Below are 27,543 nucleotides of genomic sequence, written 5' to 3'. Positions count from 1 at the left end.
TGGGGTGGGCATGGCTTCGGTATGATGAAACCGGCCCATGGGCCGGTAGTTTGACACCCCTAGTATGGAGCATCAAATAAGTAAACCCATTTGTTTTGAACACCTACATTCAGAATTAGAACCAGTTTGGTGTAGTAGTTAAAGGCTCTGCACTAGAAACCAAGAGACTGTAATCTCTAGACTTGTCTTCTCTCACTCTAGAAAGAAGGCAATGGTGAATGGTATGGATTTGTCCAGGCAATTACCAGGGTTCAACACTGATCCAAGGTCTACTCCCCCACATCCTAAAAATCAGAATGCTATCACAAACCAAATTTACCACGAAAGCAAAGATTAAAATGCCAAATGAATTGTAGGATAGATACTGCAGTCAATCAACCAATTTCTTTAATAGTGTGGTGTAAATCCTTGATTACAGATGCTGTTCCAACACATACAAATGCAGCACCTCTTTTTGGATGTTTAAAATAGCTATATGAAAATAAATTCTTTGTATTTTATTATTTTTTGTTTGTCCCAACTTTTTTATGCACTTTTGCAAAGAGGATTCCTAATTCAAATCTTTTATGAGAAGAAAAATGTTTTCCCAAGAGTAGCATCTATAAAGCTGTTTTTCTTCTCAATTTGCACATTTCTTCCCTCAAATAAAGAGAGTAACAGGCGTCTCTGGCTTCTACACTTCATGTAATTTCCAAGAGATGGCACTGTATCTACATGTATTCTTCAAGAAACTATGTAGTGTAAGCCTATTTTTGAATATTTTCAAAAGAAGCTGTGTGGATTCTTAGTTACAAATTCTCTTTTACCCTCCAAAGCAATTGATGTTTCAAGGATCCTTATGTTGTAAAGATCCACCTAAAATGAATTCAGGGTTAAATGATTTGGAATCTTTGAACTGTGCTATTTGTGACTTCCCAAGGAAATTTATAAGAGCTTGCAGTAGTTTATTTGAAGATATGTAATATAGGGTTAGTTTACACCAGCTTCTAAGAAACTGAAGGTATGAAATCTGAATACATTTTCTAAAGATGTTTAGCCCATACCAAGACTATACAATTGGGGGCTTTCGTATATTACTGAAACACAACTTCTAACCAAGCTGTGCTTCTGTCAATAAACTGTATCAACAGAGAACTAAAGCTCACAAACATAAAATACTACAAGACCCTGTTTTCTGTGAAACCTATAAGGGATCTGGAATCTAGCTGTCCTAAAATAAGTTATTCTGATTAAGAAATGAATAAGGAAACAATGGAAGGAAAGATGAGGTGCTTAAGTTTAAGTTCTATATATGACATAAACTCTCTATAACTTGAGATTATCCCTTTGACTTATTTATAATGAAATACCTTGTACTATTTGTATTTCATGGTGTATATGTTTTTTCCAGTCTCTTTTACCTGGAAGAAAATTGAACCCAAAGGGAAAGGGCCATGTCCTCGACGTAGACAGTGCTGCTGTAGGGTAGGGGACAAGATCATCCTCTTCGGGGGAACCAGGTAAATAATATTTCATATTGCCTTTATTAATGTTCTGTTTCCTCTTTATATTTGAATAAAATGTTTCCTAGTCTTAAATAATGTAAAATTTGTGGCTTTTTTCTATGAAGACCAAAAAAAGCTGGATCATATAAACTATTAATTATCTAAAGCAGGCATGTCAAACTGCTGGCCCTTGGGCCGGATGCATCATGCTGAAACCGCGCCCACCCCATTGCCGGCAATGGGGAAAAAGTCGTGATACGTCGGTGACGTCGTGAGTTTGACATGCCTGATCTAAAGTCTCTATCATTCAATGGTTCTGAACCCTAGATATCCTAATGCATGCAAACTTCTAAGCCAACATTTATCTTATCAGTTGCTCCTAACTTCATATCCTCCAGATATTTAACACTGTATTTCCCATCTTGAAATAGCTTAGTTTGATGGAAACAGTAGTTGTGAAGATCAAAAGAACATTTCATTTAGGAAGGCTGTTTCCTGATGACTTCAGGAACCCCCTGGATGTCAGTTTCAGTAGCTAATTCTTTGTGAAATAATAATTGTTCAGATACCTCTCGGATATATCAGACAGTATTAAAATGTCACTGAGATTGAGTGATGAAATAGTTACCTATCCTGAAATGCCATGATTTTTAGACAAACTGAACATTTTTATTTATTTATTCGGACATGGCTTCATTCTATTAATCAAGCTCTTTAGCCTGCTATCCTGTAGCACACATTGTGTTGTTTTTATGTAGGGCACTGGGTGGTGGTGGAAAGATTTCCCCCCCTCTAAAATGCAGTTATCGTTAAACTATTACATTGGGGCACAATATTTACTCGTCCTACTGGTCAGAACTAATACGAATGTCACACTGGGGATGAACTACAGTATTTTAAATTATTTGGTTATCTTCTGTCTTGAAATAGTGTCCATAGCTTTGTTTTGAGTCATTTCTTAGGCAAATAGGCAATTTCTTCAAAATGGTTTTCCTGTGTTTGAGCTCTCAACTTAACCTTTTAAATGTCTCTTCATTTTTGAATTTTACTGAAAAGGTCAAGTAATCCCAAGTCATTCAATAACCTCTGAATAAGATAGTGGACTCTCATATAGAGTACATGCTTGATCCTGCTCCTGTGTCAGCAAACATCTTCTTTCCTATATTATGGACTGCTTTTGAAAGTTGGGTTAGCATTTCTGGTTCTGTGCTAGGATATTTAAATTAAAGCAAATAACTGTTATTTGCAAAATGGGGGTTTATGACTGCTCTGTTTTTCTATTGCTTTTTTTTGTCCATGCCTTACCACACATCCCAGGTCCTGAATTCAGACAAATTTCAAGCTGTTTATTTATTTGATTTCTATAACTGCTATCTTAATAAATGACTCTGTAGTACAGCGGTTCTCAACCTGTAGGTCATGACCCCTTTGGGGGTCAAACGACCCTTTCACAGGGGTCGCCTAAGACCATCGGAAAACACATATTTCCAATGGTCTTAGGAACCAAGACACCGCTCCTCTATCCCAGGGCTTTTCAACCGGGATACCGATTGAACATTCCAATGCTCACACGCTGGGAAACCGATCCAGACACCGCAGCAGAAGCTACAAACTGTGAGGGATCCCTGCCGTCGCCAGCAGAACCGGTTACAATGGAGCGCTAGCCAGCTGCTTCAATGAGGCACCAGCGGCTTCCTCGGGATGCCCCGCCCATCAGTGATGTTGCCGCACCGTGTTCTGTGACACCAGGGAATCCCCGCCGGAGCTGGCCACCATGGAGTGCTGGCCAGCTGCTCTAACCAAGCGCCGGTGGGCCGTCCTAGGGTGCACCGGAGTCCCACATGTCATCCGGTAGGCTGCCGTTAGCTGTTCTTCCTGTGTAGCGTTTCTGGCGGCCGGCTGCATGGCCCCCTTACCTTGTAGGAATGTTGAGCCCACGGGGCTTGACAGCCACAATGGTGCTGCACACTCAATAGCCACCTCTCAAGCACCACTCCCCGCCCGGCACTCATTGGCCATTATGCGCTGCCTGTCGGGCGCAGCACGGTCCCATCAGGCCGTGGCGGCGGCTCGAGGCGATCGCCGGCTCCTTGGCTCAGGCCAGCCGCCTGTCAGAATCTACGTCCCGCGATTGGTTGGCTCCCCCATTGTGTCCCTCCCCCACAGAAAAGGCATGGCTCTTATGCAGGCTTGCCCCCTTGCAGGGCTCCTGATTGGCCCTGCGCCCGGGCGCCCCACCCCTGAGAAGTGCGGCCAGGAAGTCCCTTTCCCAGGGAACCATACAATTCTGGCACTACCGTAGGCCCCACTGGTCAAGGCGCACCGGAGTCCTGGCTCCTGGGAAGGCGATCAGCTCGCTCCTCTCCCATCGCCCGCTCTGCCCGGCTTGAGCCTGGCTAGAGCAGCATTGGTACTTCCAAAGGTGGCCTCTTCAAGGTCACACGGGCAGCCCTCAGCCACTTCCCTCCCCTCCTCCAAATCAATCCCTGATCAGAGAGAGGGAGGAAGAGAGGGAGAGAAAGAGAGGGAGAAAGAGAGAGGGAGAAAGAGGAAGGGAGAGAGAAATAGAGAGGGGGAGAGAGAAAAGGAGAGAGACAGAGAGAGAGAGAAAGAAAGGAGAGAAAGTTAGGGAGAAAGAAAGGGAGGGAGAGAGAAAGAGGGAGAGAGAAAGAAAGAGGGAGAGAAAGGGAGAAAGGGAGAAAGGGAGAGAGAAAGAGAGAGAAAGAAAGAGGAAAGGAGAAAGAAAGGGAGAAAGAGAAAGGAAGGGAGAGAGGGAGAGAAACAGGGAGGGAAGAAGAGGGAGAGAGAAAGGGAGAGGGAGAGAGAAAGAGGGAGAAAGAGAAATAGAGAGGGAGAGAGAGAAAGGGAGAAGGAGGGAGAAAGAGGGAGAGAGAAAGAGAGAGAGAAAGGGAGAGAGGGGGAAGAAAGAGAAAGAGAGGGAGAAAGAAAGAGGGAGAGAGAGATTAAATTAGTAACATGGTTCTTAAGCAAAATTACAGTTATGAAGTAGCAACAAAAATAATTTTATGGTTGGGGATCACCACAACATGAGGAACTGTATTAAAGGGTCGCAGCATTAGGAAGGTTGAGAACCACTGCTGTAGTAGAAAAAAAATCAAGCAATCTTTGACAAACCCAGTCTTAATCTACTTAATCTTGTTTAAAAACAAACTAAAGGTCTTGATTTTGCCAATTTATATAAGTAGTGTGCTCTAACTTCTTCACTTAAACCAGGGGTGTCAAACTGCCGGCCCACGGACCGGTTTCATCATACCAGAGCCGTGCCCACCCCATTGCCAGCAACGGCGAAAAAGCTTTGATACGTTGCGCGATGTCACGTGACATCGCAAGTTTGACATGTCTGACTTAAACTGTCCAATCTCTGGGTTCATCATTCTGTCCTCCCATAGCAAGAAACCCTTCTATGTGCATGTCTATGGAGATTCTCTGTCATCCAGGTCACGATGGTCTCAAAGGTGCTTTTTCAGGAAGCAACTGGACTTTCTTGTTTTTCTTTGAAGACATTTCACTTCTCATTCAAGAAGCTTCTTCAACTCTGATTGGTGGGGAATGGAAGGATTTATGTTCCTTGCAGATAGCTGGTCATTTGCATTCCTTTAGAGCACTGGTTCTCAACCTTCCTAATGCCACGACCCCAACCATGGGTCGTAAGTCGAGGACTACCTGTATTTCCCTGCGGACGGGGCAGGAGGAGGCACGCATGCTCTGCCTCTCCTGCGGCTGCACGCGGGCCGTCGCCCAGCAACCGCCTCGGCCTGGGAGCGCCGCGCATGTGTGGTGCCACTCCCTGCACCGGCCGAGGCGTAGCTGGCAAGCAGCAGCGACGGTGCAGGCCGACCACTGGCTGGGCCACCAGCTGGCCCAGCCCAAGGGAGGTAAGGCACCCGCCGGGCCCCACGCACGCCAGCAACCCTCCCTACGCCCACCGGCCTCCCACCCCTGGCCCTCTTTTACTTACATTTAGTAGTTGCTCAGCAGGGAGGGGTGGAAACGTCCAGAAAGCTCGCCTTAGCTGCAGACAATTGCAGCACTGTTTGCAGAATGGGACTTTTGGCGGGCTCAGCAGGGCAGAGACAGCCTGGACAATTCCTATTGGTTTTTGAAAGCCAATAGAATTAGACTCTATTCAAGAGAGTCTATTCTATTGGCTTTCAAAAGCCAATAGAATAAGAGGGAGTAGCACAGCTAAGGAAAAGAGGAAAAAAATGGCGGGCTGTCTTGTTTGGCGACCCCCGTGAAATGGTCGTTCGACCCTAAATGGGGTCCCGACCCACAGTCTGAGAACTGCTGGTCTAAAAGATGTGGTACTTCAAGAGGAAAACATGGCCCTTTTTATAACGTATCTTCTGTTGTTCAGTTAGAGAGAGAATTGATTGGCTTATAATTTTCTAATATTATTGTAGAATTTGGGGTTAACAGAACGTCAATTTCAGGTTGATGTGGGTGGATTGAGTGCTGGAAATGGAATGAAAATGATGCTATATTGAAGAACCCAGGATGTGGGCCAGAATTATTTTACCCCATTTCTTTCTTTGTATTTCAAAAAACAATGATCCTTTCAAATGAAATTTATTTTGCTTTTCTAAAATTTTCTGGTAACTTTTAATTTTATTTTATTTAAAACATGTGTATAGCTGCCCATCTTCTGACCAACTCTGGACAGCTCCCAATCAAATTTAAAAAATATACTGTCATTTTCTGAATTACTAGCTTCTGAAATTTTCTTTTGCTATTTTAGAGATGGATATATTTCATAATATTTAGCTGCAAAATGAGGTATAACATTTTGAATTATGTTCAGTACTGTGAACTATTCTTTAAATTGGTGCAGTGTTTTTTTCTTTCCTATCCCCATTTTTAAAAAAAAAAATAATTACTCGTGCATGAACATTGCCAATACTTGCAATCATGGGTTTACACTAAGCCATTTAAATAATAGAATATAATTAAAACCATAAATAATAACATAAAATGTATGCTTACTCTTAAAGAATAGGCAAGTACATTGCTGCAGCTATCAAGCAACACTAATTGTTGAATACCCTGTAGAAAAGTTTTGCCTTGGCAACTTTGGAAAGGGATTTGCACTAACCCATTGTTCAAGAGGAAGGCTATTCCACAAGGTAAAGTTCACCAAAGAGAAGCAACATCTCTGTCCCTATCCTCCAGTCATTTCTTACTCTTTGTATCTGGAGAACACTCAGCATCTCCTGCCAGAAAAAATACACAGGATGGGTCATTCCTATCTCATTTCTAAGCCATTTTGGAATACTTGTAAACCACCCAGAGTCACTCCGCCAGAGTAATTGGCGGTATAAAAATTTGGCAAATATGTAAATAAGGAGAAGGGGTCTAAATGCCAAAAACAGCATTTGTAATCCACCCCAGAAACTATTGGCCAACGTAGCACCTGCAGTATATCTGTCTAAATTTCTGTTGCCAGAAATTCCTATTTCAAGGAGAGATGCAAGTGGCAGACTTGCCAAAACTAGCCAAAGTTACTATTTTTTAACCTCCCCATACTTGTACTTAATATTCATACACGTTAATTATACCTATACCACATGGAACATTTCCTATTAATAAATAACAGCAGTTCACTTTTGAAAATTTTGGCTAGTTTGCCATAAGCATAGCCTGAATTCACTTCTATGCCATACACATTCATGCTATTCTATATAATCTAGGATCTCAAACCTAAAGAATTTCTTGTAATCCAGTGTAACGTTGCCCATATCCATCCACTATGAACACAGTGTTCTGAATCATACTTAAGAACACATGCACAAATTGGAAAAAAAATCTCTTATTTCATAAAAGTAAAATGCAAAATTCAGTGTTTGTTTTTTTCACTCCTCCATATGTTTTCTTTTACTCCTTGCTTTAGAGTACCTCTTATTACTTCATTCTAACCTGGCAGGAAGAAAACATTAACTCCTGGAAAAAGAGAGAACCATTTTCAAAGTACAAATGGGCAATGTAGATAAAGATATGTGGGAAAGGGGAGGTGGTGTTAAATTGCTAAAAAAGCTATGTGGGCTGCAGGGTACTCATATGTAATATAAACAGTAGATATCTGTATTCTTGTCTATTTCCTGTGTTGACATTTTTCCCTTTTTGGTGGATGCTACTGCCTGCCTGGGGCTTTTCACACAAGTTGCACATTTCCCATCACTTTAAGGAATAGCTTTCATTCCAGCTGTAATGGAATCAACAAGACTCATTTCAGCCTTATTATATGCTATTCATGTGTTGTAGTAGAATAAGGTACTGCTTTTCAAATATACATATAGATGGTTTTTAAAAACCCTAAGAAAATAGTTAACAGTCTATTATAGCAGGATCTTGACAAAATTTATTGTTTGCTGCTGCAGATTTTAGTCTCATTTCTCAGAATTTGTGAGGAGAGGAGGTATTTTTATTCTTTTCTAAAGAAAAGGTGAACAGTTATTTCCACACTTACATCTGGCAGTATTATCTAATCTAGGAAACATCATTGGGTCACAAACGGAAGTTTCACTCTCACCTCAGATTTTTTATAGTGGTGCCAAGACAAAAAGCAGAAGAAGCTACGCTTATTAAGGACAGCAGCAGTTGTTACAGGACAGCTACAGTACTTTGCATACATTATATATGCTACATGTAACGTAAACGGAACTAGTAATAGTAATAGTAGTAAAGTTGGAAGGGACCTTGGAGGTCATCTAGTCCAACCCCCTGCTCGGGCAGGAAACCCTACACCATTTCGGACAAATGGCTGTCCAGTCTCTTCTTAAAAACTTCCAGTGTTGGAGCATTTACTGCTTCTGGAGGCAAGCTGTTCCACTGATTAATTGTTCTCACTGTCAGGAAGTTTCTCCTTAGTTCTAGGTTGCTTCTCTCCTTGATTAGTTTCCACCCGTTGCTTCTTGTCCTGCCTTCAGGTGCTTTGGAAAATAGCTTAATTCCCTCTTCTTTATGGCAGCCCCTGAGATATTGGAATACTGCTATCATGTCCCCCCTTGTCCTTCTCTTCGTTAAACTAGACATACCCAATTCTAGCAACCGTTCCTTATATGTTTTAGCCTCCAGTCCCCTAATCATCTTTGTTGCTCTTCTCTGTACTCTTTCTAGAGTCTCAACATCTTTTTTACATCGTGGTGACCAAAACTGGATGCAGTATTCCAAGTGTGGCCTTACCAAGGCATTGAAGAGTGGTATTAATACTTCACGTGATCTTGATTCTATCCCTCTGTTAATGCAGCCTAGCACTGTGTTGGCCTTTTTGGCAGCTGCAGCACACTGCTGGCTCATATTTAGGTGATTGTCTACTAGGACTCCGAGGTCCTTCTCACAGTTACTACTATTGAGCAAGGTGCCACCTATGCTGTACTTGTGCATTTGGTTTTTCTTGCCTAAATGTAGAACCTTGCTTTTTTCACCATTGAATTTCATTTTGTTAGTTAGTGCCAAGTGTTCAAGTCTGTCCAGATCCTTCTGTATCTTAAGCCTGTCTTCTGGAGTGTTGGCTATTCCTGCCAGCTTGGTGTTGTCTGCAAATTTGATGAGTTCCCCATCTATCCCTTCATCCAAATCGTTGATGAAGATGTTGAAGAGTACTGGGCCCAGAACAGAGCCCTGGGGCACCCTACTACACACTTCCCTCCATATAGATGCAGTTCCATTGAGGACCACTCGCTGAGTACGGCCGGTCAGCCAGCTAAGGATCCATCTGGTGGTGGTTCTGTCTACCCCACATTTTTCTATCTTGTCAAGTAGTAGGTTGTGATCTACTTTATCAAATGCCTTACTGAAGTCCAAGTAAATTATGTCCACAGCATTCCTCTGATCCACTAATTTTGTCACTTGGTCAAAGAATGCAATAAGATTTGTCTGGCATGATCTATTTTTGACAAACCCATGTTGGCTTTTAGTAATGACTTTGTTTGCCTCTAGGTGTTCGTTGATTCGTTGTTTGATTATCTTTTCCAGGATCTTCCCAGGTATTGAGGTCAGGCTGATAGGTCTGTAATTTCCTGGATCCATTTTTTTTCCTTTTTTGAGGATGGGAACTACATCAGCTCTTTTCCAGTCCTCTGGTAGTTCCCCTGTGTTCCAGGATCTTTGAAAAATATAGTTCAGTGGCTCCGATATCACATCTGCCAGTTCCTTGAGAACTCTGGGGTGTAATCCGTCTGGTCCTGGCGATTTGAACTCATCTAGGCTGGACAGGTGCTCACTAACGATTTTCTTGCCTATCTTAACTTGTGTTTCTGTTTTGTTTTTTGTGGCACTATTTTTGATAGGTTGGTCTGTTTTTTCCCTTTGTGTAAAGACAGATGCAAAAAATGAGTTAAATAGTTCTGCTTTCTCCCTGTTGCTTGTCACCTTCTTGCCACTTCCACCCACTAATGGACCAATCATTTCCTTCACTTTTTTCTTGTTTTTTACATGTTGAAAGAAGCTTTTTTTGTTATTTTTGACTTTGGTCGCAAGCCTCAGTTCATTTTGAGCCTTGGCTTTCTTCACTTCATCTTTGCAGGCTCGGGCTATTTGCTGATATTCTGACTTAGTTATGTTCCCCTCTTTCCACTTTCTATACTTGTCCTTTTTATCTTTCAATTTGTCAGTTTTATCTTTCAATTTGTCAATTTTTCAACTAACATAACACAACATATTATTTATAGTGCCTTTCACTATTCTTCATATCCATCCAGTCATGAATAGCATTCCATAAAGCAACACTGGGGAACAATATTGTCCAAGAACAAAATGTTGAGGATTGAACAGACAGCTGTTTTCTGATTCTAGAATTACATACATATCTACTCTGTTATAAACAACTTAGAAAGGCACAATCAAGAAACACTTTAGGCTGCATAAGTATAACAATAATTGTAATCTGCAACTATAAAAAAGAGTCCTACCTGAAAGACATAATTACTTCATAACCAAAGTTATATTTAATTGAAGCATCTAACTAGATAGAAGCCTAGAGTTAGAAGGTTTATTAGCAAGATATAAGTCAGCTGAAATGGTCAAGATAGTTACCAGCTGCTTAAAACTGGAAAATTTGTAAATGCAATAATACAGGGGTGGATGCATCACATACAGGCTGCACCCACCTCAGCTTCTCAAAAGCAAAAAAGTCACGATATGTCACGATACATCACGTGACGCGATCGAGTTTGACACCCGTGTAATAATACCTTCCTTGCATAAGTTACTAACTAGTGCATTTAAATCTATATTCTGAGACAGCTGTGTTCATTAGAAATTAAACAAATTAAAATAATCTGTTTACCTGAAACTTTTAAAATATTTTAAGCAATTAAAAATAAAAAACACTTGTTGCCTAACACTTAAGCATCTGAAAGCTAAATTAATAAACTTTTAAGAAATTGAAACCAAAAAAATGTCCACTAATTTAGTGCAAACTATAAGTCTCAGTTGGGATAATATTTCAGGCTTTCTAGATTGTGATTTATGAAATTGGAAAGATGCTGTATGGTTGCACACTCTTTTATTATATTCTAACCTCAATATGCTGTCTTTCATTCTTACTATATTATATTGTGTGACTAAATAGCAGTTAACACAATAATACCCCTGATTACTTTTCCATTTTTTCTTATTTAATTTTTGTTCTATTCTGCTAGAAATCTTCCCAGAACAGCTAACCTCCAAATAGTTGGGGTGGTGGTGGGGTGGAGCTCTGCCTACAGATTTACAATCATCCAAAAAGATATAAAAGAAAAAATAAGATAAGAGGTTAAAAAAAGTTCAAGAACAGATAAAGTTAGATATTAAGGTACTAAGAAATGATTTTGCCAATGAGCTTGAAATGTTGTCTAGCCCATCAGCTGATTGGTTTGACTGTTGTTGCCAGGAGTTGGTTTATTGGGTTTTTTATTTTTATTTTATTTTTTTTTATTGAAAATTTTTTAAAAGTTTTACAAATAAACAACCAAAAACAAATCAACCCTCACCCAATCCCTCCCAAACCCACCCCTCCCTCCCCCCTCCCCGAACTTCCCAGAACTGAATATAGGCTTATTTAAAATTTTAAAAAACCTAAACAAATTTTTACAACTTATGAAATAATTAATAATAAGATATATGTGACATAAACATTAAAAAGAAAAATACTTAAAAAAGAAAAAAAAGAGAGGAAAGAGAGAGAGAAAGAAAAAGAAAAAGAAAAAGAAAGGAAGATAAAAAAATAAAAGAAAAAAAGAAGGGAGAAAACAAAAGACGGGAAAAGAAAAAAAACAATCTATACAAGTTATGAAAAAGCTAAATGATATTTTTCCATATCCAAATTATATTGTATAAAATTTGTCCATTTTTCCCATACAACAAAAAATTTCTCTTGAGATTGCTCCTTTAAGAAAGCCGAAATCTTTGCCATTTCCGCCAAATAAGAAACTTTATAAAACCACTCTTGTAAAGTAGGCAAAGATTCCTTTTTCCTCCTTTTTTATTTCTTAAACTGCTCAGAATCACTGTGAGTAGGTTGAGGAGCCATATAAATGTTATTAATTAATTAATTAATTATGTTATTAAAAATATTTGGATGCAGTTCAATGAGAGAATCTTTGAAAAACACTTCTTTCAGTTGCATTTCATATTTGAGAACTTTGATTTTTAAGCAATCCACAGAGCCTTCACAACTCATTGGGTATATAGTGGGAGAAATGGTGAAATAGAACTGAGTTTGCCTGTGGTTTATAAAGTTTTGAATGATCATCTAAACACAGTCTATAACTTGTCTTATTAACCTGTTATCTAGTTTACAAAAAAATAACTGCAATCACAAGGAGGAAACAGGGACCATCTGAGATGCAGGATTTCTGGCACTAAACAAGTAGATTTGGGCAATTTTGATATAGTACTGTCTGAAGACCCTTCTACAAGAGAATAGATATAGAGTGAATGTGATAAAGCTTGTGTGTGTGTTGGTTTTTAAGTAGAAGTATGTTGCTACTACACACTTACCCAGTTATCTAACTGGAATCATGGGACTCAGCTACAACCCTCAGTATTATTAATACAAATATTTATTATTACTAAGTCCAAGATTTTCATAAAAACTGATTGCCAGATACTTAAAATTAGTCAACTAATTTTCTTTATCTTAATTTATTCTTAATTGCCCTGGGCTGCTTCCTTCTTCTGTGGCACACTCTACTATCCAGGGTTGGAAGGCGAATATCTTATTTGATGAAATGATCCATTGATAATGATTCTTTTAAAATTGATAGTTCATATTATTTAGATCTTATTAAATCATAAGATCAGAAAGACTAGGAAGGTTATCTAGTCACATATCTATTCCTGAAGCACAGTTTTCTATATATGACTGGATTAGCTCTTAGTATGCCTTGCTCATGCACACTAATTAACATTTATGTATATGGCTTACTGTAATTAATACTACTGTATTATTAATTAACAATAGTATATTAAATTGGAGAAGAGCTGCTGCAAATCTGTAAACGTTGAAAAAATGTCACATAAAGGAAATGCTTCTGAAAAGTAGATCTATGTAATAAATGCAATATCTAATTGTATCAGTTATATTAATTTACATGTAGTCTTGAGAAGTACCTTCATTGTAGTAAAGGCTAATCAAATGTAAAGTGCAGTTATAGTAAATATATCTTTCTTTAAAATATATCTTGCTTCATATGATTATTCATAAACAATCACTCCATGAATTAGATAATTAAGGTTTGTATATTATTGTTATAAACAAGAAGAGTAGACTTTCAAATCTGTATTTCAGCTTCCTAACAAAGTAATGATCGTTATTTAATAATAGTGACAATAATTATAAAAAACAAAGAAATGGAAAACAAGATAACTATAAAAAGTGAACAGATAAAATACTATATCAAAGAGAAGGATTATTAGAATACTAATTTGAAGTGTTTATTTTGATTACCACTATTGTTTCTCTGAATATTAATGCATACATTTTTTACTATTTTTCATTGTGTGCTGCAATTTTCCATATCATTTGTTGATTTGATAGGACTGTTTATTGTGCAGTGACGGATAAGTGGCTTAGAAGAAGGGGGTAGGAGAGCTGGACTCACTTCCTCTGAATAGCTATCAAGTAGGCTCTGGAGCTGGCTAGACTGATAAGATGTTTTCCAGGAAGTTGTTGTAAAAGAAGAGGTTCCTGTGTATTGTATTGTCCTGAAAGTGACAGGTCACCAGGAAGTGAGGGGCAAGAGCAAAGCAATAGATAAAACCTCAGCATAGTGTAAGGATTAAAATACTGATGGAAAAGTTACGTCCAGCTACTCTTCGTTCGCTTATAAAATGGAACAGTAGCCTGAAAAAGGGAAGGGACCTCTCATTGTCATTCAGACTTAAAGAAATCCTTATTTCTCTTCACCTGCATTTCACATATAGTTTACAGCTCTATACGCCACATATCTCTTTTATTCAGCTAGAGTAAATCAAATAGAACATAGAGATTTTAAGGCAGAATAAAGACATTAAAATATGTTTAAAAGAAATAATAGTGGAATAAAAATGAGACATGGTTTTAAGAATTTATCATCTTCATCCCAGGGTGGGAGAAATACTTTGCAATGTTTTTATTGGATTAGCACAATGACAGATCCAGAGTACAGTAGGATCTACCAGTATTGTATATCTCCTTGTCAAAATATTCAATCAGGGCAAGAAAATTGATTTAAAGAAAGTGCTGTGGCTTCCATTGTTAAAATCAGTGATTAATAGCCATTATTAATATTAATTAATTGAACACTTTTATTGAGTCTCCGTGTGGCTCTGGTAGTCACTTTGAAAGTTTTGTCAGATCCAGAATGATTCCAGATATAGATACATAAATATATGTCCAGTATAGACCCCTTTGGTGCAATAAATGACTTCACAACTCCCCGTTCTGTACCTTGCTCTGATTAATATACCCATGGTTGTAATGAAACATAAAACAAAAAAAAGAACTCATAATTTCAAAGTCTGCTTAAAACTGAAATGTATATCATGTTATCCATAAAGTAAAAAGTTATTAAAAATCTGAGCCCTTTTTCTCTTGTAGACCCCATAATTAAATATAACTTCCATGAGTCTTCAAAAATACGTTTATATTTGTATAGAAACTTTTATTGAAGCCTTGCCATGGTTGAATTTCTAGCTGGAAAAAATTAGAAAAGTTAATCATATTTATCTCTCATCTTTCCATTTGCCAGTGAAAGAAAAAACTCAGTAACACTGTAAAGGTGTACTGTATCCCTATGAAATGGATTGTGCATTCACTTCTTAAACAGAAAATAAGTTTTCATAGAGATAGTGGGAATTTCATTTTTAAGATATCAATTTCACAGTATACAGAATATTAAACAGCAAAAACATCTGAGGTATGTACATGGTGTTGGTAAATTAGAGTTTTATTAGAGGACATGTTTATCAAATTCTTCCAGAATAAATTCTAAATGTGATTGAGTTCAACAAACAAAACCTGAATTCCAATTAATGTTGCATTCTTGTATTTACTGGCTGTAAAATACTTCGCTGCTTTCTCTTGCTCATAGTCTTACAAACTATTACTCAGAACAAACAATGTGAAGCTTGCCTCAATGTATGGCTGATAAAAAATAGTTGTCTTAAAACAGGGCCCCAAACTCTTGGGCCGTGGTCCACTACTGGGCCACGTCCTGTTTGAAACCGGACTGTGGGAAAAATGGACAAGCACATGTGCATGAAGCTCAAAATGTGCAAGCGCATGTGCATGAAGCTCTGCTCATATGACTGGAGGCCACTTGCGCTTGTGCACAAAGCTTCACTCACACAAGTGCCCTCCACTCAAGTACCCTCTCTCATGCAAGTAGAGCTTTGCTTGCAAGTGCAAGCACCCTCTGCTCCCACGCGAAGCTCCATTCATGCGAGTGGAGGGCACACACACACCGCTCACCCACATGGAGATGTGCATACCTGTGTGCTCCTGCCACTCACACACCAGTCCTGTGCCATGCCGGGCCTCCAAGATGGAAACGCTGGAGGCAGCTGCCCTAAAATAGTCCTCCCTGAGGGCCTTTCACCCAGAAAGCTTGGTCTTGCTCTTCAGCAGTCAATTTGGCCTTGAACCCTAATATCTCTTGGTCCTGAAAACATGGGGCAAAAATGGATCCAGGAAACTACAGACCTATCAGCCTGACCTTACTACCTGGGAAGATTCTGCAAAAGATAATCAAGCAAAGAATCAGCGAACACCTAGAGGCAAACAAAGTCATTACCAAAAGCCAACATGGGTTTGTCAAAAACAAATCATGCCAGACAAATCTTACTGCATTCTTTGACCAGGTGACAAAATTAGTGGACCAAAGGAGTGCTGTGGATATAATTTACTTGGACTTCAGTAAGGCATTTAATAAAGTAGACCACAACCTACTACTTGATAAGATAGAAAAATGTAAGTTAGACAGCATCACCGCCAGGTGAATTAATAGCTGGCTGACCGCCTGTACTCAGCGTGTTGTCCTCAATGGAACTGCATCTACATGGAGGGAAGTGTGTAGTGGGTTGCCCCAGGGCTCTGTTCTAGGCCCAGTGCTCTTCAACATCTTCATCAGTGATTTGGATAGGGGATAGATGGGGAACCCATCAAATTTGCAGATGACACTAAGTTGACAGGAATAGCCAACACTCCAGATGATAGGCTTAAAATACCGAAGGATCTTGACAGACGTGAACATTGAGTGCTATCTAACAAAATGAAATTCAGTGGTGAAAAAAGTAAGGTTCTACACTGAGGCAAGAAAAACCAAATGCTCAGGTATAGTATAGGTGGTACCTTGCTCAATAGCAGCAACTATGAGAGGGATCTTGGCGTCCTCGTGGACAATCACTTAAATATGAGCCAGCAGTGTGCTGCAGCTGCCAAAAAAGCAACACAGTGCTAGGCTGCATTAGAGGGATAGAATCAAGATCACATGAAATATTAATACCACTCTACAATGCCTTGGTAAGGCCACACTTGGAATACTGCATCCAGTTTTGGTCACCACAATGTAAAAAAGATGATGGGACTCTAGAAAGAGTACAGAGAAGAGCAACAAAGATGATCAGGGGAGTGGAGACTAAAACATATAAGCAACGGTTGCTGGAATTGGGTATGTCTAGTTTAACAAAGAGAAGGACGAGGTGGGACATGATAGCAGTGTTCCAATATCTCAGGGGTTGCCACAAAGAAGAGGGAGTCAAGCTATTCTTCAAAGCACCTGAAGGAAGGACAAGAAGCAACGGGTGGAAACTAATCAAAGAGAGAAGCAACCTAGAACTAAGGAGAAACTTCCTGACAGTTAGAACAATTAACCAGTGGAACAACCTGCCTCCAGAAGCTGTGAATGCTCCAACACTGGAAGTTTTTAAGAAGAGATCGAACAGCCATTTGTCTGAAATGGTATGGGGTTTCCTGCCTGAGCAGGGGGTTGGACCAGATTATTATTATTATTGGTGGTGGTGGTGATGATGATATTATTGTTATTGTTGTTATTGTTCTGTAATACAGGTAATATTTGACTTACAATTATTTATTTATTGACTGTTCAATGTTACAATGCACTGAAAAAAGTGATTTACAACCATTCCTCACACATATGAGTATCACAGCATCCCCACAATTAGGTGATCAAAATTTGGGCATTTGGCTACCAGAATATATTTACAATGGTTGCAGCATCCTGGATTCATTTGATCACCATTTGTGACATTCCTAGCTGTCTTCTGGCAAGCAAAATCAATGGAGGAAGCCAGATCCACCCCCATGATTCTCTTAACTGCAGTGATTCGCTTAATAACCATGGCAAAAGGTCATAAAATTGGGCGTGACTTGTTTTATAACAGCTATGTTTGGCAACCAAAATTTTGGTCTCAGTTGTGATCATAACTGGAGGATTACCTCTATGCTACAAATTGCCTTTTTTCCTCTAACAAAGACAGGAAATCAATTATGGTTTCCTGATTGTTGGTTACAAATTTACATTATTGGGCCTAGAAATCTTCACAATTGTGATAGCCTTTGCAAAGGGTTTTTTTGTGCACAAGTAAAGGACAGACCTTTGCAAGAAATATCAACTTTGTCAAAGCTGAAACTATATGGAAAATGGAAATATGTTGTTATTATTACAGTACTATGTTTTTGCTTTTCATGGTAGGAATGATTTAAAACTTCTGTGCTTTTATTTTCTGGTGAAACAATGAGAATTTTCACCAATGGATATCTTTTATCCAAGACCTAAAACTGAGTAGCTCTGCTATTAAAGTAAACCTTTATCTACCTTAAATTTAAATGTTAACTTTCAGTCTGCAGTGCAGTTTCTAAATTGCTTAAAGAATCTATAATATCATTTTTGGTCCAAAACATCATTTGCCAAGCTATGCTAAGATCAGTGCAGGCAAACTGTTTCTACAATTGACAGTTCCGTAACCCCTTTTCTTCAAATTCTTGTTTAATCACACTAATTTAATTCAAGTCATGTTGCTTAATAGTTGTTAGAAGATTTTATGTAAAAGTGTTTACTTTTTATTGCCTTTACTTTTACTCCTATTTTGCTAATTATTTAAGCTTCTCCTGTGATTCACCTCATTGCTTTCTTTTCCATTCATCCTGGGCCTGTGTTGTCTTTCTTTTTTCTGCCTTGAATCCTGTCTTGATTTAATTAAGAGTTGGTGATTGAATGGTAGCAGGATCTATTTCTTCTGAGACTGATTCCAAGGGCCTCTGGAGAACTGAAAATGTGAATCTTTTTTCTAATGTTACTGGATTTATGTGAAAATATTCATTAAGTAGTCTAAAGGAGTTGTTGTTTGCTGAACAAGCTAAAATTATAATTTATCGGGTATCAGAATGCTGTTTTGTATTTAAAAGTTGCTAAAAATAAGAAACTAAAGAGTAAAAATATGTAGTTCATTGTTTGATGTTAAAGACTACTAGTGACATGTTAAATACTATATACACTATTAGATCCAGTGATATATGGCGTGATTATCTGAAAATAATAAGTACAATAAATTCCTATTCTGTAAAGACACTTTATTCGACATTTTTATCTGGAACAATGGTATGCTGAGTGGCAGAATTCAATCTTCTAGATCTAGAAAGAAGTCAGAAGGTGCAATAAACATAAAATAGTTTAGATCAATATGATCCAGGGTTGTTTCAAGTTCCTAAATGTAATGCCTATAAGTATACATATACTACCAACAATTTATATACTGTCCTTCTAAAAGAGTATGAACTAATTAATTAAAGAAATTGTTATGGAAGGTTGTTTACCCTTTCTCTGTTCTTCAGAGGAGATATTCTTCATGAGGTCTTTTATACATACTATCAATCCCTTTTTATTGAATGCTAAAATTATAAAAAAATAAATCTTCACTTCAGATACTAGTTTATGAAATATAAAATTACATTGAGGTGGAAGGAGGACAACAGCATGGGAAGAGGGAGAACAGAAACTAAACAGCTATGCAGCAGAGCATGGCTCTAGATAGGACCAAACAAAACGATTGTTTTAACCATATGTTAGGAAAAAATGGCAGCAATAAAGTGATCCCTCTGTGTGAGGTATAGTGTTGTTTTAAGTTTCATTCACCTATTTGATGGCATCAGTAGTACTGGATTAAGAGGTTTCTGTCTTCTTTGCACGAATATACAAGATCTTGTGCTTTCATCGTATTTTTTATTTAGAAACTATTTTGAAATATGCCACTTTCACAGCTAATATTTAGTGATCAGTTCCTACAACACTTTCTCAAAATTTGACATGTGTGCAAAATTTTAGAAAGGTTGGTGCCATCTTATATTGTCAATTGTATTTTTATTGATCTGTTTTTAAATTTTATTTAAACATTTAAACAAATACATTGAAGTTGGGCAGCCAATAAATTTTAATAATAATAATTTTAATAAATCAAAGTATGTTTGCTTTGGCATGATGAGGATCTTAGGTGCTATTGAGTCAGACTGATTCAATTTCTTTGTGGACCAATATTTTCAATCTCAACCTGACCTGGGTAACAATCCACAGTTACTGCAGGGACATTCCAATGATACTCATGATCCCATCCATCTATCTTAGCCATTGTTTTTATGTTCTTATACTTTTGAGATGTAACATGAAAGTGTAAATTTGCTCACTTTTGCTCAACATTATACAGAGCATGAAAGCATTTTATTTTCATGAAAGCAAGGAAAACTTTTTCACTGTGCCTTGATTAAAATTGTGTATGCCAAAGAAAATGATTATTTAATATTACATGTATTGACAGCTGCAAGAATAGTATTCGCCCAATTTTGGAAAAATGAAAACCTACCATCAGACCAGATTATAATTTGGAAAATCCTAGATTGTGCAGAAATGGACAGATTAACGTTAGAGATGAAGGAGAAAGAAGATTCAATCTTCTATAAAACCTGGGGAAAATTTTATCAGTGGGTTGAAACACGTTAGAATAAGAAGAGATTTTAGAGCTTTATTATATTAAGTATTAAGCTTGATGATTGGAAATAGTTGTTATGCTATCAACTATGTTAATTATTTCAAGGAATATTAGTGTTTTGCCAAATGTCAGTTGTAACCATACCGATTTATTCTTATAAATGTCTAGTATTATGTAAACAATAATACTCAATATGAAGACCCGGACGACAGCTTGTTCGTTGAATTACATATTTACTGTAGTTATCCACACCCTGTCCCCTTTATCCCAACTTCCCTGTACCCGCACCGACTCCACCTTTTCCTTACCCATATAAAATCTAATAAAATATATTTTTAAAAAAATTGTGTATGCCAGATACAAAATAAAATTGTTTAGGAGCCAAATCTAGTCATTGGGTGCTATTTTAGTTAGACCTCTTAACCAGAAACCCTAGGAGGATCTAACTGTATACTACTAAAACTCTTGATTCCTCCCATCTTTAACAGAGTGAAACAGTGTACTACGGGACAAACCCTTTTGAACCTATGTACCTCAAATGGGCAAATTTACAGAATGCCTCCAACATTCAGGACCTAGGACTCCTTTGGGATTGAAATTTGGCAAATTATATAAAACAGTTTATGTAATAAACATTATAATAGTTCGACATAATTCAGAGTGTCATAAAATATTTCCTGCACTGATGTTTGACTCTGCTATATAGGCAGATACATCTAAAGGTAGTACATTAGGACTTCTGCTATTGTTGAAAGCTTTGAGGAAACTGGTAAGGAAATATCTCTGAAAGGATGACCCAAGGGGTAATGGGTTGTCTAGTAAGCAAATCACATTATACACTAGGTAATTACTGTTGTTACTCTGAAGGTTATAAAAGGCTACTTATAGTTTTCATTTATCCAAACTCACAGCACAATCTAGCTATGTGTCAGCTTCTCTAGGTAGACCAGTCCAAGCAATCAACTCCACGGGAACATTAAAACCACTTTTATTGAGACAGAATCAGTTTGGTCTAGTGGTAAGGTAGCAGGCTAGAAAGCCGGAGACCCTAGCTTCAAATCCTGCCTTAGTCATGAAAGCCAGCTGGGTGACTTTGGACTAGTTACACTTCTCAGCCCAACCCACCTCACAGGTTTGTAGTTGTGTTGGGGAAAATGGAGGAATACGATGCATCAGATATGTTAGTTGCCTTGAGGTATTTGTAAAAATAATAAAGGCGGGATAGATAGAAATAAATAAATAACAAAATTTTGCAAGTCTTATTGTGCTGTACTTTGCCCTCTTATAGTTCAGTGAATTAGGGAACTGTCTGAGTTGCTTCCAAAATGTTTTACCCCTTGTCACTTTGGCAGTGGAGCTTGCATATCTCTTCAAGTTCATCTTCATTACTATCTTTATCAGGCCAGGAGTGATAATGTATAATTATCAGAAAACAGATGACACCAATCCCTATGGCATCACATAAAACAGCATCACTCAGCTAGAATCACATATTGAGAAAGGAGCAGAAGCACTCTAAAACAGTGCTTTTGATCTATAAATTTCCTGCAGGCAATCTAAAAAGATACCATGGCCAATGATATCAAAGGCTGCTAAGCAGGAGAGGTATTCTATCCCTAGCAAAGATTACTAAGTAGAGCAACCCAATCTTGGGCCTATGCCCAGGCCTGAAACTAGACTGAACCTTTGTCTAGATAATCTACTTTGTAGGGTATTTTGTGACTGAATCCCTACCACATGCTCAGTAACATTTTAGAGAAGGTTGGAGATGGAGTGATATTTACTAAACTCAACTGGATCCAGAGAGAGGATCTTAAGGAATGAGGACTTACCACAGCCTCTTTCAAGACTGAAGGTTTAATCCCTTTCCAAAGTTGATAGCCTTTCACATCTGGTACATATAGCATAAGAAATGCCAAATACTAATGCTTCAAAGGAGAGTTTCACAAAATACATTTCCATATAGTAACTTAATATCAAATGTGTATTTTTCCTAAAAGCCTAAAAGTTGATTAACTATAATTTAATTCAGTCTGGCTGTTTCTGTACCTTGAGCTTAGTGCAAGGCAACAAGAAAAAACATTTTAACTGCTTTCTTTGCCTGCAATCCTGTTTTCTTAATTACTTAACTCTTAAAAATATATATATATTTAAAAAGAGTGCCTTGCATATTAAAGACTCTTGCTTTAGATCTTATTTGAATTTTTTTAAAGAAACAATGTTCTTATTTATGAATGAATTATTTCAACTTCAGAGAAGAAAGTAGATATTCCTGATGCCTGGGAGTAATCTAATATTCCCCACCCCCACCCCCAAGTTGGTAGTCTGCTAGGAGTCTCTGCGACCTTCTGTGATAATGAAATCTCCAGATGGTGCCAGAACATCCGGTCCTGCCTGTTGTGGGGGCAGTGACGAAAGCTTTGTTTGTTTGCTAGGGTAGCAGAGACGCTGGAAAAATCAAAGTAACAGAAGTGTAAGTGATTCTATAAACAGATCAAGCTATATATTTCCTTTTTCTGACATGCTTATGCTTCTTCTCTCTTAAACTATGGTTGCTGGATCCTTTGCCCTTGCTTATTCTGGGCGTTCTTTTGTGTCCATTTAGAAACTTATGAAAAACTATTACATAATCATTTTAAATTGGATAATTAAGACAAATCTTTCACCTTGATATTACTATTAAGTGTAGTAATATTAACAAAGAACAGAAGAATTCAAATCTATCTCTAAAGCTAAAATAAAATAGATATCAGTGGAAAGTTCACATATAAATGGTGTGAACAAAGGCTATGGACAAAGGCTTTTCAAGGAAAGATCTGTCTGTACGTGAGGGAACACCATATTGTTAGCTTTCCAAAATGCTGTTGTTCAGTATGGGACATGGCAGATGGTAGGCACATGGCAGAGAGTAAAGTGTAATATATACTTGGGCCATGCAGTGCTTCAGATTCAGTCTTCAAAAGGTACTTCAGAGTATGCAGAAGGACAACGTACCATCTGTCTGCAATATTTTGAAGCAACTCCCTTTTCCCCCAGGATTGTGCAGCTGTGCAGCCTCAATATCCACTGTATTTGGGGAGGGGGAGCATGCGGCACAAATGCCAGACCTGCAGAAGAAGCAGGAAATGCAAGGAAGGCAATATTATGTGGGTAACTAAAAGCAAGTAGCAAAGACCCCAGTAGCTATTTCACATATAGGATATTTTTAACCCATTGTCTAAATGTGCTGAAAGTTAAATCCTTAATTCACTCCTGCATTTATTCTTGCCTATTGATCCCTTGGGAAAACAGAAATTAGAGCATCTTCTCCCATTCTTCCCTTGGGGAATTTTCTATTCTCTGTAATTAATTTTACAAGCCAGTTTTGTCAAATAATTTGATTTCAATCAGGTTTAGTTGATTTCAGAGTTCCATAAATAAAACTGTTATTATCAAACTTTAGAACTCTGTTACTATAAACATATAGAACTCCCAAGTGTCTGCAAGCTATAATTATACCAAAGAACTGTTATAAAAAATTTTTGAGGGATAAGATAGGATATAAACCCCAAGTAAATTCTGTCCAAAATTGATTTTCTATGTTTGGAAATTCTCCAGTACCACATTTGATACTGTGACTTGATGTGGTTTGATCAGTAATTTTCCTGTTCCACCTTTGTTTTTCTTTGGATTTTTAACAGTTATGATAATGACTCCTTGGGAATTCAGAATCTTGCAATTATTTAAAGACTCTATTTGTCCTAATAAAAGCACTGGCTTGAAATAGATTTTTACTTTTTATGTTCCAATTCACAAAACCTTTTCAGTGATTGATAAGATTCTTTTTTTATTTCTACAGCCCATCTCCAGAAGAAGGCATGGGAGATGAATTTGACCTAATGGATCACTCAGATTTGTACATCTTAGACTTCAGTATGTGAATATTTTCTCATTATCAATTACTTTACCTTGTTCAAATCTCTTGTTTTAAAAAAATGTCCGATTCAATGTTGTAGATGATTTAGTTTTTCATTATTGGATATCATGTACTATGTATTACTCTTTTTTCAGGTCCCAGCTTAAAAACGCTGTGTAAACTGGCAGTGATCCAGTACAATCTGGACCAGTCTTGTCTCCCTCATGATATAAGGTAAAATATTTGACCTTATGGAAATACATTCAGTATCTCTGCTCACAAAGCCATAACAGTTTAAGTAGCTGCCCTAACATAGTGTGTGCTCACTGAAAGAAACTCTACAGATGTTCTGACAGATCAAATTTGAGACTTCACATATAAGGCATATACTCTGCAACTTATGCACTCTGCCCACAGACATTTATGGAAGAGGGGAGCAACTGGCTTTCATTGTGGTTTTATGAGAAAAAATCCATAGCTTACATACTTACTTCCAACAATGGTTTGCATCTTGACACATCTCATCACTATTTTGCCATCATGGTTCATAGCAGGTCTGGGTGCAGTGAGCATGGATGTTTTTAGTGTTATCATTTCTCCATTATTCAGTGATAGTTGGAAAATCTTGCCTGTTGCTCTACTGTATTATGCTTGTATCTAAATCATGGCTCCTTCTTGATAGCCATGGCTAGGGCTATGCACAGATTCAGCTTGTGAGCCTATTGCACCTATTTCTGGATTGGGAAAACTTGTTCATGGCATTCACTCTGTAGTCCTGGCTAATGGTCTGCAAATGCTGTATATGGAGTTGCCCTTAAAGACCATCCAGAAATTATAACTGATCCAGTTTTGAGCGCTCCATGGTTTGCCCATGTAACAGTGGTGCTGTGGGAGCTGTGTTTGGTTTCCAGTTTTTTTCCAGATACAATCTAAGGTACTGAATATCTCACATGAGCTAGCTTACAGAATGTGTGCAAAATCCAAGATCTATAACTCCTAGGGAATTGAAATTTGATAAATTTTATAAAACATTTTATGACATAAACATCATAAAACAGTGTATGATATAACATAAAATGATATAAAACATACCCTGTGCTGATATTTGACTGGGCTGTACAGTCAACGTGAGCTATTTTCAAGGCGGATACATCTCTGAATGTATCTGTTTTTCCAGGGAAGGCAGTATTCTAGAAGCTCTGTTATTGTTGAAGACATCGAAAAATCTGGATAAAGAAATATCTCTGAAAGATAATCCAGTTGGACATCGGTTGTCTAATCACCTTTAAAATCCTGAATGATACAGGAGCAGGTTAATTGAGGGACTGTCTCTTCCGGAGGGTATCTGCACATTCCACTAAGTTTGATAGAGTAGCTCACTCAGGTCCTTTCCCTTAAATGCTGCCATCTAATAGAACCTAGGTAATATGCTTAGTAATGGCTCTGCCCTTTGGAATACCCTTTCCTCTGAAATCAGGCAAACCTCTACTTTTTTGATCCTCAAAAAAGTCATCAAGTTCTGGCTTTTCCCACCAGCCTTTAGATAGTATGAAATTGGAGCCCAGTAAATTTCTAGCTTTTTTTCTGAATACAGTATGTGGGAATGTGTTGTGCTTGAAGGCATCAGGAATGACTTTTTTATTTGGTTTTTATTGCTTTGTTATTGCTCATGAACACCCAGATAAATGCTGCAGAAGATGGGGTGGGATGGGGCTCTACTAATCTTATATAAATGAAATAAAATAAATCTGATCTGTTGTCTTTTCAGATGGGAGCTTTCAGCAATGACAACTAACAGCAACATTAGCCGTCCAATTCTTTCTTCCCATGGATAATTTGGTATCGTGCTCCTAACTGCCTTCAATCCTTACCTTGCAAATGTCACCTTCTGTCTTCCTCCCTGTGCATGAAAGTTCAGCTTATTCAAAAAAGGAGCACTATTTCAACACAAACATCTCTTTACTGACCAATGTTGGGAGGGTTCTTTTTTCCTATCCCAATGCCACACTAGTTGCAGCTATAACTTTGCCAAAACCTTGATTTTAAGGTAGCATGCATGCAGAATCAGATAATGCATACTACAGAAAAGGACGCCAGGTGTGTTTTTGCTCTCATAGCTGAAGGTTACATCTGACAGCTATCTACTGGTATAGTATCATTTATTAGAGCCAAAAGAAATATAAATCTCAGGATTGTTACAAGAACAGCATATGTTTCATATGCGCTACAGAATCAAAGGTGAACAAAGCAAGGACTCATCAGAATTCAGCTTCTCTATGTCTCAGCAGTTTTGAGCGCCTAGCTCTCAGTATTAATGTAAGAACTGAACTGGTACCCTATCTTAAGCCATTTTCTTTGCTTCCCTGAGCACAGAAAAAATTGCCTAGTCTTATACATTTTGGAGTTTGACCAGCTTGTTTTCTTCAATGGGCACCTGGACGATCTCCATATGATACTTAAGCACTTGCCACCTTTGCACTGGTACAGATCAGAGTCTTCAGTGAAAGAAAGTAAGATGATGACTGTCTGACCAAGCAAGGAGTGGCATCCAATATCCTGTAAGACTGAATCATTTTTTTTTCCTGTCTGTTATGGGAGTATTCATCACAAGATCTGAAATGCTATCACCCAGTTTGATATGTATAAGCAAAAGCTCTGAATTTATAAATACCAGGGTAGGGAAAGGCAAACGGTGTCAGTTCTTTATATGGCTAGAGGACAAGTGGTGGACTAATGCAGAGGGTATGAGGATTTAAAGTCTGCAGTCCACAAATTAAGACTCTAATTGGAAAAAAATGTATACATTAGTAGCTAAGGAGGTGACTGGAGTGTTATCAGTTCAAGTCTTGCTGTGGCCATGGACTTGCTAAACATTGCCGGGCAAGCCACACTTGGTTTCAGCCTCACATCAGAAATAGAGGAGTAACACTTTCTTGCGATATGGGAATATTGTAACAATTACAATATACGATAAGTGAAATGTTTTGAATATTCAAAAGTGCTATATAAATGCTGCATATTTATTAAAATTGAGTTTCTTCATTACTCTTATTAAACAAAGCTTTTAACCAGTTAGGGCAGTGATGGCGAACCTTTTAGAGACCGAGTGCCCCAAAACTGGCCCTGCCCCTGCTCCACCCCCTGCTCTGCCCCCACTCCACTTGCCTGCAGGGCCACTTACCACCTCCAGGGCCTGCCGCAGATCGCCCAGGCAGCCCAGCAGCACCATTGAGGTCATGCTCTCTGCCCATGCCTCGCAGCATCAACTGTGCGCAATGGGGTGTGAGGGCAGAATCTTGTCTACGCTGCCTGGCTGCCATGTCCTTGGCTGCACTGCTCTGTGTGGGCCACGCTCGGGGGCAACTGTCCTCCAGGGGGGCAGCTGGTGAGGAGGGGGTCACGGGACGAGGCAAGGCTGGGGCAACGGCACGTGTGCCCACAGAGAGGGCTCCGAGTGCTGTCTCTGGCACACGTGCCATAGGTTCGCCACCACTGAGTTAGAGTAATCAAGTGCCTTAAAATTGCCTAGTTCAATTGCTCCATGAGATTATTTAACCTGGTATCAAAACAGGACAGTATTTATATTAATCTTTTGGGGGAAGGTTATTTACCACAAGTTTAATTTCATCCAATTTCCCCAAAATAACAGTGTGTGTTGTGTTGTATGAAAAAGTTGGCCTTATA

At 38.3% G+C, this 27,543-nt stretch overlaps 1 protein-coding gene across 5 annotated transcripts in view; it reads left to right on the top strand.

The window, feature by feature from the left end:
* Positions 1-26,888, top strand: part of KLHDC3 (kelch domain containing 3) — a 64,418-nt gene extending 37,530 nt beyond the window's left edge. For all 5 annotated transcript variants that reach the window (XM_039324501.1, XM_039324502.1, XM_039324503.1 and 2 more), the window contains exons 8-11: positions 1,391-1,499; positions 23,803-23,876; positions 24,015-24,093; positions 25,628-26,888. In XM_039324501.1, the coding sequence (XP_039180435.1) occupies positions 1,391-1,499; positions 23,803-23,876; positions 24,015-24,093; positions 25,628-25,694 (329 nt within the window). In that variant the 3' untranslated portion in view covers positions 25,695-26,888. The remainder of the gene's footprint in view (positions 1-1,390; positions 1,500-23,802; positions 23,877-24,014; positions 24,094-25,627) is intronic.
* Positions 26,889-27,543: the final 655 nt, after the last annotated feature.

Source organism: Crotalus tigris, unplaced genomic scaffold (assembly GCF_016545835.1).
Source record: "Crotalus tigris isolate CLP2741 ecotype Arizona unplaced genomic scaffold, ASM1654583v1 scf7180000024302.2721777, whole genome shotgun sequence".
In the NCBI taxonomy this organism is placed as follows: domain Eukaryota; kingdom Metazoa; phylum Chordata; class Lepidosauria; order Squamata; family Viperidae; genus Crotalus; species Crotalus tigris.
This window is presented reverse-complemented; position numbering and strand designations above follow the sequence as displayed.